This window comes from Gymnogyps californianus, chromosome 2, assembly GCF_018139145.2.
Source record: "Gymnogyps californianus isolate 813 chromosome 2, ASM1813914v2, whole genome shotgun sequence".
NCBI classification, from domain to species: Eukaryota; Metazoa; Chordata; class Aves; order Accipitriformes; family Cathartidae; genus Gymnogyps; species Gymnogyps californianus.
Genome location: NC_059472.1, coordinates 112,921,080 through 112,933,343, shown reverse-complemented (window position 1 = coordinate 112,933,343; position 12,264 = coordinate 112,921,080). Strand labels below are relative to the sequence as shown.

Genomic DNA, 12,264 nt, shown 5'->3' with positions numbered 1-12,264 from the left:
GAATAAAAGACCATAAACTCTGGGGAAGGAAACAAGCTAATTATTGCTGTCTTTCCTCTGTAGCATTTTCTTGGCAATGCAGGCATTTGTTTGGTAAGCTTTGGAAACACTGCTCTTTCCTCTTACTCTTTCTTTCTGTATGCATCCATCCTTTTGTTTACATGCCAATGACATGCCTTAGGAGCTAATTCTTCATATTTAGTGTATGTTTGTGAAAGACAATCATGCCTCCTTACCCTTTTTTTGTTTCCACTCTGGAAGCCAATACTTGTTCTTCCATGCCTTCTTCCCCTGCCATTCCCCACCCCCTATCATTGCAGAGAGTTTGAAGGTTTTGTTCTGGATTGTTTTTGTCAGCCCTTTAGAAATGAAAAACATTCACATTTCCTCGCTCTTTTCACCTGCGACAGTGTCCTACTGCCTTCTCAATAGTTCTTGATGGCTTTGTTCTTTAAAACTAGCTGTCTGTTCCCAAGATGAAGTCCATGACAGACTAGTGAAAGGTCACGGCTTTGATGGAGATTGCATCCATTCTCTGCAGGCTCTTTGCCATCTTGTTTGCTTTTCCTTGCAAGGTTGTAGCAGAAAGAAGGGACTCAAAGGTTCCAATTACTTCCTTGCTATTTCCCTCCTGTTACTCACAAGCCTATTTTCACTTTGTGCTACTTACAGTGTTTTATTTGTTAACCAGAGTTCACAAGTGTAATCCCAGTCTGTATTCTGAGTGGTCTTCCTCAAATGCTGTGATGATATTGAATACCTCTCCTCAGGTGTACGACACCCTATTTGAAAACCTACGTTACCCGAACTTGTTCAACAAGCGATGCTTTGATAGGGCATGCAAGTTAGCACTTGTCCTGTATGTGTGTTAAGAGATGAGGTGGGAGACCTCAAGCACAGAGCTCATTGCCTTAGTGATATTTTAAGACTTGGGTCATAAGATCCTGTTGGAGTGGGACTTGTCAGATGGTGCCCAGAAAGTCTGAAGTGGATGCATTAAACTAGCTGGGCGTGTCCCGTAGTTCTGTGTGCATAAGGTAGGTTTGCTCTGCCTGTTCCAGAGCGCTTGTGCCTGATCTTTTTCTGTCATTTGTACTCTCTCCTTTTGGGAAATGGCAGAACATGGTTGAAGAATGGAAGTCCAGATCTAGACGTGTAGCCTGGAAACCCTAGTTCCTTTTTTCCCCCCACTGCAGTTGCCCAAAGTTGTTGCTTGAAAGTTGAAATCATGTTCTTCATCAGCTGTAAAGCATTCCTTACTCACCAGTCACACCTGGAAACAGAAACATCACAGATTTCTCCACCATGAGTGCTGTCCATTCTTGCCCTGGACCAATTGTGTAGAAATGAGAAAATAGTTTATTTTCTGTGTTTGCTCATTTCTTGATCTCCTCACCAACCTCTCTTTCTCAAAAAAACAAACAAACAAAAAAAAGAAAAATCAAGAGCTACCTTGATTATGGTCAGTGGCATTGTGCGAAATCTGGCCAATATTTTCAAACTGCATCTTTAATGTAAGGAGATCTTTAATACTGAGACTTGCTTCATTCTTCATTGGTTATGCAGAGATGGCTGTGAAAGGCAGGAGAAGAGCTGGACAGGTCGCTGTGTGCAGAGCCCCACAGTTATCTGTGCTTCCCTTGCACGTGGTAACAGACCAGTGGCGGCCCCTTGGCTATAGCAGGTGTCTAGAAGAGATTTATGAAACCAGACTGCCTTTACTGGGCTTTCCATTAAAAGGCAGTTTGTACATGAACGTCTGCCAAAACGTTTGCAGGTTGACAGCTGTTACAAAAATATTTGGCAACCACTGTGGTAAGGGTTTTCTCTAAATGTAATACAGTTAAGCATTTCATACAAATATTTTCAGCATCTACAGTATCTAGAGCCTTTGTCTCCGATGCGCTTGACGTTAACAGCACTTCTTGTGTGCTACCAGTGGAAAACCAGACATAAAATGATTAATCGACTCAGAGGAAAAGTATTAAAAGCATCTGAGTAATTTAGAAATCTAAGTCAAAAGTGACTTAAGAATTGAAAAAGAAGACTTCGACTAGGCAATTAGGAAAAAAAAACCTCAAGGCTTTCTCAAATGTTTCTCTAAATGGTAACTAAATAACAAGACCTACATCTTGTGAGGTTGTGTTCCCTGTTCTCCTCATGATTCAGGGATTGATGAAGACTTTTAGTTACTGGAAATTCGTGACGTTCTTCTGTATTTGAGGCTCTGCTACCCAGGTCAACTGAGCTGAAAATACATAGCCTGGTGGTTTGTGCATACCTGCACCTTGATTTTCTTGAGGTTTCCCTCTCTCTCTTGCTCACACATTGCTCTTTAAGAAGGGCACATGTTTTCCCTTGTTCTGCCTTAAGCCTTATTATCTCCTGAAAGCATTTTGCTGAAGGTCAATTTATTTAGATGAAGCTTCAGGAAAAACACTGGTTTGGCTTTTGTGTACCAACCAGAGAAGTTTGCTTTGAGACAGCTGGCAGGCTGCAGGGGAAGGGCATTGATGTGCAGCGTTGACTGCCAGCAGGGGATAACTTGCCTTAAAAGACAAAAGCCTGAATGCTTGGGGAAATGACAGCTCATCTGATTGCTCTGTAATCTCTTTTCAGCACTGGCTGACAGAGCTGGAGATCTTCGCTCTGATCTTTGCAGCTGCCATCCATGACTATGAACACACTGGAACCACCACCAACTTTCACATCCAGACACGGTGAGGCCACTGTAAATCATGATGAAGGGTTGGGAAATGGAGGGGGAAACCTTTGGAGAACAACAGCACAGCCACCTAGGAAAGTGCAGGAGCTTTTGTTTTCAAGTGTCACAGGAAGAAAGTTCACTTCCTTAGGTTGCATTTAATTTTCTCTTGTTCAACCATTTACAATGTAAATGGTATTACATGTATTCTAGCTTCCTGAGCATTGTTTCGTGTTGATAATCAGGAAAAAGGAAGGTCCCAAAATATTTCTGTGTAAAGTTGCCGAAGACAAATTGCTGTAGAGAGTGATGTATTTTGATGAAGGTATAGTTTTGGAGGAGATACTATAATTAAACAGTTTTTTCTCCTTGTTGAATTTGAAGACTCAACCATGAAGTGCATAAATCAAGAATTCACCCATATCTGTATTCATCAGTGAACACCAACACCACACATACTATTTGTACTTGAGTGTAAAACCACACCTGCAGCAAGTGGATATGTTTACCATTACCTATTCAGGGATACCATTTTTTAAAGCTTTGTAAATTGCTAGACAGTAATGAGCTGATCGCAAACTAGACTAGACCAGCGTATTTTTTGAACTTGGAATCTTCTGTAAGGCTTTTGTGTTGGTGGAAGAGAGAAGGAGAAGATGAACATGGCAGCAAAATTCAGAACTGTGCAAAGATTGTGAAGTCTCTAGTTGCAGTGATAATTGGCATCTAATGTCTGTGTATTATTTTGACAATGGGAGCGTACTGGTAGCAATGACAAAATGTCTAGATGTCCTCGACTGACACTGCACACTTGGGCATTTCTAAGATGCATTGCATCATACCCTAAATTAGATGTCTGGAGCACGTTAGCTGAATTATGCTGTGTATCACAGATATATAAAGGTTTCTGGGATAAATCACGCATATGCTCAGGAAAGCTTGGGAACGTAGAAAGAAGTTTCTGTCTCTGTTCCGGGACCAAGCCACACTCCACTTCTTACAGCTCCATGCGTGCAAAAATGAGGGATCTGCTGTACTTCCCAAATATTTCTAGAAGAATTCAAGAAAGGACAGTTGTCATTTAATTTCTGTAACGCTGAACATGGGAGGGTGCAAAGTGTCAGGGGAGGAAAATATACACTGCTGTCTGGGAAGCAGAACTGAGTGGGGACTGTAACAAATCCTACTCACCCTCTGTTGCCATTAACTTCTAGCAAGACCTTTGTCTTCAGGCCAGTTTAGCCATTCATCAATCTCAGATCTATGCCCCGGAGCTTAAAATAAGGCATAAAGTAGCTTTGGTCTTACTCTATCCCACTGGCAATTGCCCTTCCAGACAGCATAGTCTAGCACACAGATGACAGAAAGCAGTTGAGTTCTATCTTGCTTACAGCCAGTTTGCTGCTCTGGAAACAATATTGGGACACATCTTGCAGTTGCTTAGTTGGGTACAGTCAGGCTTTAAGATGAGACCAACATACAGAAGAGCTGGAAAAGAGCCTCCTGATTCAACTCTAAATTTACGTCTCTCTCACAGCTCTCAGCATTTTTTTTTTAAGTATGTAACAAAGAGACTAGGTGAGTCTCTCTGCTGATGAAATAGATTTTGCGGTGAATTTTGATCTTTAGTTTTCTTTTACTGAGTAACAGCAATGAACAAAGTATTACAAGTGCTCTTAAAATGCTCGTATCTGTGCTATAGAACTAATCTCTGTAGCGGATCAAAGGAAAACTTCTGAATGTGAGACTCTTTAGACAGGCAAGAAACATAACCTTTCCTATGTTTTCTTTTAAATGCTAGGTCAGACTCAGCCATTCTATATAATGACCGGTCTGTGCTTGAAAATCACCACGTTAGTGCGGCGTATCGTCTTTTGCAAGATGAAGAGGAGAAGAATATTTTATCTAATCTCTCAAAGGATGACTGGAGGTAAAAATGAACATGGTGGCTGCCTAGGAGCACTGCAGCATCACCATAGACTGTTATTACCTTGTCTGAATGGCAATATGCATTATTGCATATTCCGTATTAGTATTTCTATTGCTACAAGAAGAAGAGCTTTAAAAGGTGTTTGTCTTGCTTATTTCTGCTTTCAGTTTTCACCTCTGGTAGTGAGGCTAGACTTTGTGACAATGGATTATAATATACAAATTGAATAGACACCCTTTGTACACATCCATTTGTAAATGAGTGTAGAGCTAGCCTGCTGTTTGTTCATCCTAAAGCATAAACATAACCTTTATCTACTTTGGCACTCCCTGCCTGGAAATTATAAATGGGACTTAATGCCAAAAAGAATCCAGTCCAAGGAGTATAAATCAGTGTACTATATGTGCCACGGTGATGTAAGAAGCTGTAATTTAAAATAAGCCTCATGCAACAGATGATTTATGCGCCAAAATCATCCCATGATTTGCTTTCTAATAGCAGACAGTTCAAACTGATGAAAGCTTTCTGGTTTTATGGGGTTTTTGGAACTCCAAGGGTGGCACTTGAAAACTAGCGCAGTGTGCTAGACAGGAAGAATCCTGCTCCGTGGTCTTTCTCATGGGAGGGGAAGCAACTTGTGGGATCTTACGTGACGCACGGTGCCTCCTGCATACACTTAAATGTGATACGGTGCTGAGCAGTCAGTTCGTCTTCTTTTAATATAAACGTGGGGAAATGAACCCTTGTCTGGGGCCTGGCTTCTAGCAAGCTGGTCAGTGAAGGCTCTGCTTGCTCATCTGTTTAGCCTGAATTTCCTATTTATTTCAACTTGTGGACAATGATGCGATCCTGTAGCTGCACCCCAGGAATAAAACTCAGGAACTTAGGTGGCTGCTTTTAATCAATGTGAGTGTTGTGGAGGAGTGGCCTGAGAAATTCTATCCCCCAATATAGCAAACAGGCTCATGGTGGGCAGCAAGCAGGAACTTGAAAAAAACCCCCAAACTGCCTTGAGGTGTTAAAAATCTCATTTCTTTTTTTCGCTACAGCTGGTAATGCCTTGTCAAATATTGGCAGCAAATTACTGCTTCCTTTTTGTTGGTGGTGGAAACCCAAGGAACTAACTGACTGGAAACAGCAGCCTTAGAGCCACTGTCTACAAGGAACAGTGGACCAGCTAGTTGAGTATGCTTCCTTGCATAGATACTGTCTTTAGGAAGATGGTCTGCTTTGGAGGTTTCAAACTGTTTTTGCTTGAATCAAAGCTACCGTGAGATATTTCTCATTGATTTCACATGTATGTTCTGTTGAGGCAATATACTTAGACCCAAAGTTTCAAAGATGAACGCAAGTCTTTAAGAAATACTGTAACTGCCTGAGCAAAAATACTGAGTGGTTTGGATTGCTTATTTGTTCTCTCTCAAGTCGGGCTTTATTATTTTGTAGCTACCGATCAAGCAGCAGCTGCAGAAGAAAGGCCGTTATCTGGATGTGCTCTACTTCCAAAACTTTGTGATTTTTGTGTGCTTTTGCTGTTGACTGCCAGTTTGAAATCCCATAGGCAAACATTTGGGAAGCACTGGAAACATCAGCTGACTTGAGCAGGATCTGAGGTGTTGAGGAGAAAACCAAGGAGCCCCGAGTTTCCCAGACTGGCACTCAAAAATAGGACCCTCAGTATTGAAGGATGCTTTGGGAAGCTATTAATGTGTCCAAATGTAACTATTTTTGTAGACATAGGTGATAAATCTCTCTTAGCAAAAGGCTCAAGTGATGGTTTTTGGAAAGCAAATTCTGAAGTGCCTTTCTGAGCTGAGCTCTCACTCCTTTTTTCACATTACTAGTAAGAGAAAATCTGATGGTCAGTGGATTTTGCAATCCTAGATGTCTATGTGGATTTTATCACTTTTGTGGTATTCAGTCATCTCGTTAGGGAATGTATTTTCAGGAGAGAAATGCAGAAAATTAGAGCTACATTTTACAGTTGGAGAACCAATGGGCACAGGTGTTTTAAGGAAAGCAGGTGAGACTGAAAGATCTCTTGGGCTACAGTCAAGGAGAAAAGAGTTGAATGCTTACTAGTACTTAAACTACATTTTTTTCTCCATTTAAAAAAAACCTCTGTTGCTTATGAAATATTTGAAAATCCGTTGAGTTGTCTCATTTCGTGAATCCTATTTGTGCAAGTCATCAACAAGTAAATGAAGAAACTATACCAAAACCAGATCCCAGGGAATTGAGAAAATAAACTGCAAAGTCAACAGATACGTTCCAAGATACTGATATAGATGTCTTTTCTGGCACTGTATTTCATTGTTAATAATTTCCATGCAGTCTATTGAAACAGGGTATGTTTAGTGCAAGCCCTTTACTTCAAGTTAAAAGAAATCTGGAAAATGTTTAGCTCCTTAACTCTGTATAGGAGTCGAGCTTTGGGAAGTAACCTTTAATGCGATACTGACTTTGTCAGTCAAGCTGCTTGGGGTTTCGTCCCTCACATAATTCTGAGCCCTCCTTGTCAATCAGTGTTATTCCTTTTGAGATTGCAGTGAGAAACCGTGACTGTTTTTTGACTGAAGAGGACTTTGCTCAGAGCCTTCTTTTGTACATAATAGCGTGTGCATGGTTGCATAATCACACCCTTTTCTTGTAAAAGTTTGTTTCTATGCATTCAGGATGGGCATATGCATATTCTGAGTGTTCTACCTTTAGTGAGAATCAGCCATTGCAAAGATTTCCTTGGAAGTAGCATTTTTCCTATTCATTTCCATGAGAATAAAGTACTGAGACTTCAACTGGACAAAATGAGCGAAACAGCTCGCTTCAGGAGACGTTACTGTTGGTTCCTAGCATAGTGGTTAAGGGATCTAAAATGGCTTTTTTCCTGTTCCTTTCCCATGAGTGCAAGGGGATGTGAGTCCTTCACTAGGATACAGCTCTAAGGTGGACACTGATATGGAGCAAAGACACATCCAACAAAGTGTCCAACAAAATGATGAAATGTTCTCTGAGGCAAGAAAGGTAAAGCCATGAAGTAATTGTTCTAAAGAGGAAATGAAGATATTTGCCAGATGGCTCAATGCAAGGCTTGGAAGTATTTAGAAGTCAGCCAGAGTCTGTCTCGGCAATCAGTAGTAAAGATACCGTAAAAGTGTGCCCATGAGTGGGACTGTGCCAGATACCATGTTTACACGTGAATCATCTGCAGGACATTGGTTAGAAAACAAGAAATCAAAGCTGTGACATTGGCCAGAGGATGAGTTATTATTCAGCGTATGAGAGTAATAAACCAGGAAATGCACTTCAGGTTTCCCTCTTCTCCCATTGCTTTTCCTGACCCTGTTCCCTGACAACCTGCTCTCTCCATGTAATTGTTCCTTTCGCTAATTTTGCAGGGGTTCTTAAAAGGCATGGGCAAGTTCTCTTAGAATTTATTTTGAACTTTGTCTCAGTGCTAGGTTATAGGTGTGCGAATGTGATGTCTCCCTGGCTCCTTGCCTCTGGCCTTAGGGAAATGTATATTCTACCATGAGAGAAAACATGTGGAATTGTAATGAGAAATATTAAAATCCCTCCTCAGTTAGCCAAGCAGCACAGCCAGGTCTATAAAAAAGACTATGAGTCCACAAGGGATCTTCTGTTGAGAGAACCTGCAAGAAAACCCATTCCAAAGCCCTAGCAGAGCCATAATATTCTCAGTAGCGACCACTTCCATGTGACTGTATTTTTGTTGCCACAAACAGTGATCTAAAAGAGGATGAATGAGAAACCCAAGCTCAGTTTTTCACTCTGCCACAGCTCTCCTGGGTGATTCTGCCAACGCACTTTTGTTGGAATTCCTTTCAGCTGATGTGAAGAAGCAAATTGGCTAAGCTTTCTTCTCACTCAAGGGAGCAAGGCAGTGCCTCCAAAGGACAATTGATTCCACTTACCTGAGGATGACAAGAGCCATGCTCTGGAGGTGCTGATCTCCATCCAGTCTCTACAGCAAAACCAGCTGAACTGGCTTACATAGAAAACTACAGACAGCTGAAGTCTGACACCAATGACAGGAATGGATAGAAGGCTTAAACAAAAATACTTAGCGCACAAGATGTTCCCGCAGTGGTTGTTGAGACAAACAACAGAACTACGCTTGAAGATGGACTAGAGAAATTGAAGGCAGAGAGATTCCAGAGTGGTGATCAGGCATTGCAGTTTGGGTTCAGCTGGCAGCTCAGGCAGTTGCTGGCCCCTCAGTGGGGAGAAGAGATGGTAGGGAAGGCTGCCCGTGTACAGGATACATATGTATCTCGTTCTCTTCCTCTTCTTCCTCCTGGTTACTGTTGCAGCCAGAAAAGGGAGCGAAAGGCCTTGTAGTCTGGTGCCGTGTGGCAGCTCTTTTGCACCTCTTGTTCGCTTTGGGTTTTGCCAGCGTCTGATCTGCCCTTGGCCCTTGCATGGGCAGAAGCATAGAGGCAAAGGTGTCAGTGCAAGGGAGGTTCGTCTGTTCAACATTTTGCACTGTTGTTACAGTTGTTACAGTTGTTGCCTTTCTGCAGTCCCTTGGCCACCGCAGTGACGTTGCTTTTCAATTCGGAAGCCAGCCGTGGATGCTCTTCCCTGCGGAGTGACAGGCTCCAGTGCCTCCTGTGAACGTGTCCCGAGTGTCCTGTGTTGAATGTAGACTGGACGTGTGAATGGCAATGTTTCCTAAAGCCATCTTTGGAAGGAGTCAGGCCCTGTCTGTCTCAAAGAGCTGATGCAGAGTGCCCGATTCTGAGTGAAGTCGTGTCAGTTGCTCCTGCATGTGTCTGAGGAAGACAGGAGTTAGGTCAAATTTGCACCGAACAGAGATGCATCCTGCAAACCTGCCGTGAGATGCTAAATTGGTCGCTGCTGCTTTTCGGGCTGTTAGTGTCGTGGTTTAAGCCCAGTCAGCAGCTACGCACCACGCAGCCGCTTCCCCCTCCCCCCTCCCAGTGGGGTGAGGAGGAGGAAAGGAAAAAAAGTAAAACTCGTGGGTTGAGATAAGAACAGTTTAATAACTAAAGTAAAAAAAATAATACTAACAATAGTAATAATGAAATATTATAATAATAATAATAGTAGTGAAAAGGAATATAACAAAACAAAAGGAAGCGGGGGGGAAGGAAAAAACCCAGTGATGCACGATGCAATTGCTCACCACCCACTGACCGATGCCAGCACCGCGATCTGCACCTCCTGGCCAACTCCCCCCTGTTTATATACTGGGCATGACATATACATGATATATACATATACAGCAGTCAGCTTCTTGCACACGTGCTTGCTGGCAGAGCATGGGAAACTGAAAAGACCTTGGCTTAAGATAAGCGCTACTTAGCAACAACTAAAACATGAGAGTGTTATCAACATCATTCTCACACTAAATTCAAAACACAGCACTGTACCAGCTACTAGGAAGAAAATTAACTTTATCCCAGCTGAAACCAGGACAGTTAGTTAATGAAAATGCAGTGAAGGCTCTAGTCAGGAAGAATAATTTTTAATGGGGTTTTATTGTTTTTTATTGTTTTTTTAAAATTGTTTATTGGCCAATCTTGCCAAAACTTTTTCCTGTGAGAAGTGCCGGCTTCTGCTTCTCCGAAGGAAGAGCTGTCCCTCCACCATGTTGAATGCTTGCAGGGCTGGGGCATCTAGCTTCTTGGATGATGCGTTGGTATTCTCTGCGCACTGCCAGGGCAGGTCTGGCTTCATGTTCAGCCACCCCTTTGGTAGCTGAGGCGAGAGCTAGCTGAGGACAGGCCCCCCCCACTGGCTTTCTCATGCTCAGAGTGACACAATGCCACCTGCAGGCCCCAATAACCTGGGTGGTGGTCCAGGGGAGTCCGGTGGTCTCCGGTGGCGGCGTCCAGCGGTGTCCGGTGGTCTCCGGCGGTGGTGTCCAGCGGTGTCCGGTGGTCTCTGGCGTCGTCCAGCGGTGTCCGGTGGTCTCCGGCGGAGACCCTCGGACACCGCCGGTTTCCGGCGGTCGTCTCCGAGGGTCTCCGGCGGTGTCCGGCAGTCGTCTCCGAGGGTCTCCGGTGGTCGTCTCCGGCAGTGTCCGGTGGTCTCCGCCGGAGACCCTCGGACACCGCCGGTTTCCGGCAGTTGTCTCCGAGGATCTCCGTTGGTCTCCGGTGGTCGTCTCCAATGGTGTCCGGCGGTCGTCTCTGATGGTCTGCGGTGGTCGTCTCCGATGGTCTGCGGCGGTCTCCAGGGTGGTCTGCAGCTGTCTCCAAGGGACTCCTCCTGGTGCTGTGTCGCTGCCGTTGAGACGATGGCAGCCCCTCTGGTCTGCTCTTCCGCAGGGGTGGGAGCAGAGGAGAAGGCCCCCGTTGACGAGGGGCGAGGGTGGGTGGTGGGGAAGCAGGACTCATCTGCGGCTTGAGAGCCGGGTGATCTTTGTGATGAGGCTGCCGGCTGTCGGTGTGGCTGGTCGAGCTAGGGCTGGCGTCGGCTTGAGGGGTGGCGGCGCTTTTTGGGAGGTGGCTGTTTGGAGGGTCCTGCGAGCCCCCGTGGGTCCTGCGGCGCTTTGGGCACCATGGTGCTGGAGGCACGCCGGCCGTGGTGGTGTAGTGCCCCATCAGCCCTGCGCGAGGTGGATCCACCTGCATTGGCTCTTCCTCGAGTTGAGGTGGATCCACCTCCATGGGCTCATCCCCATTCTGTGGGGGGTCGACCTCCATGGGCTCGACGAGAGTGCTGGGGCAAATGCCAGGCAGCACTGGCCTGCCATAGGTGTCGGTGCTGTCGTCGGGCTGCTTGCGTTTTTGGGGCCGTGGAGGCATGGTGAGTAGTTGCCAGAAGGTCTTCTGGCTCGTCGCAGTGAGCGTGGGCTGTGGCGTGGCTTTGCCGGGTCCTCGTCTCGCAAGCACGCTGGGTGTCAGACCGGCGAGCTGCTGAGGGAGCTGCGTTCCAGCCACAGGGCTGCGTGCTTGTGTAACGGCAGGCTGGTGACGTCACCAACGGAAGGTGCTGTGTCTGGGAGGGTGGCCCAGGAGGCCATGAAGGCCCCATTGCGGGGGGCCATTTTTCTTGCGAGAGAGAAAGGGTGCCCGTCGGGCAGCGGGAGTGCCGTCGAGGTCCCGCTGTGTGCCCTGGGCTGCAGCCCCGTCGTGGTGGCAGGCGTGGGGTCCCCTGACTGGGCCAGTGGGCAGAGTGTCCCCGGAGGGTCGGGGAGTCTCCGTCAGCCTCGAAGGGCTGGGCTCCCTGCAAGTGGCATCGTGCGCGCAGGCGGCAGTAGCAGAGAGGGGCAGAGGGGAGGAGAGGGCCTGGCGTCGTGCGGGCTGCTGCGCAGGGGCGAGGGGAGGAGTCGGTTGTAGGGCCACGGAGGTGGTTGGGGCCTGGAGGTGGGGTTTTCGGTGTGAGGACGGGAAGGCCCGTGGGGGACTGCTGTCCCCGGCTAGTTGTTGCGTGAGCTAGCGAATGGGTGGTTGAAGATGAAGCCACCATCCATCGTGAGAGCACCCCATGAGTTAGGGAGTCAAGGGCGGTGTTGTTCCTTGCTGCAGAGCGACTCAATGGCAAACAGTGTGCAAGCAGACATCTTGCTGAGCGTGGTTGAAGGCAGGAAGAGGAAGGTGTGTGCGAAGGTGTTTCTGGTGACGGCTTGCTGTGCCTGTGC

At 45.9% G+C, this 12,264-nt stretch overlaps 1 protein-coding gene across 1 annotated transcript in view; it reads left to right on the top strand.

Moving 5' to 3' along the window:
• PDE1C (phosphodiesterase 1C) overlaps positions 1 to 12,264 on the top strand; it is a 215,853-nt gene that overhangs the window by 143,803 nt on the left and 59,786 nt on the right. Inside the window, exons 9-10 of the mRNA XM_050915808.1 lie at positions 2,620 to 2,720; positions 4,506 to 4,634. Of these exons, the coding sequence (XP_050771765.1) occupies positions 2,620 to 2,720; positions 4,506 to 4,634 (230 nt within the window). The remainder of the gene's footprint in view (positions 1 to 2,619; positions 2,721 to 4,505; positions 4,635 to 12,264) is intronic.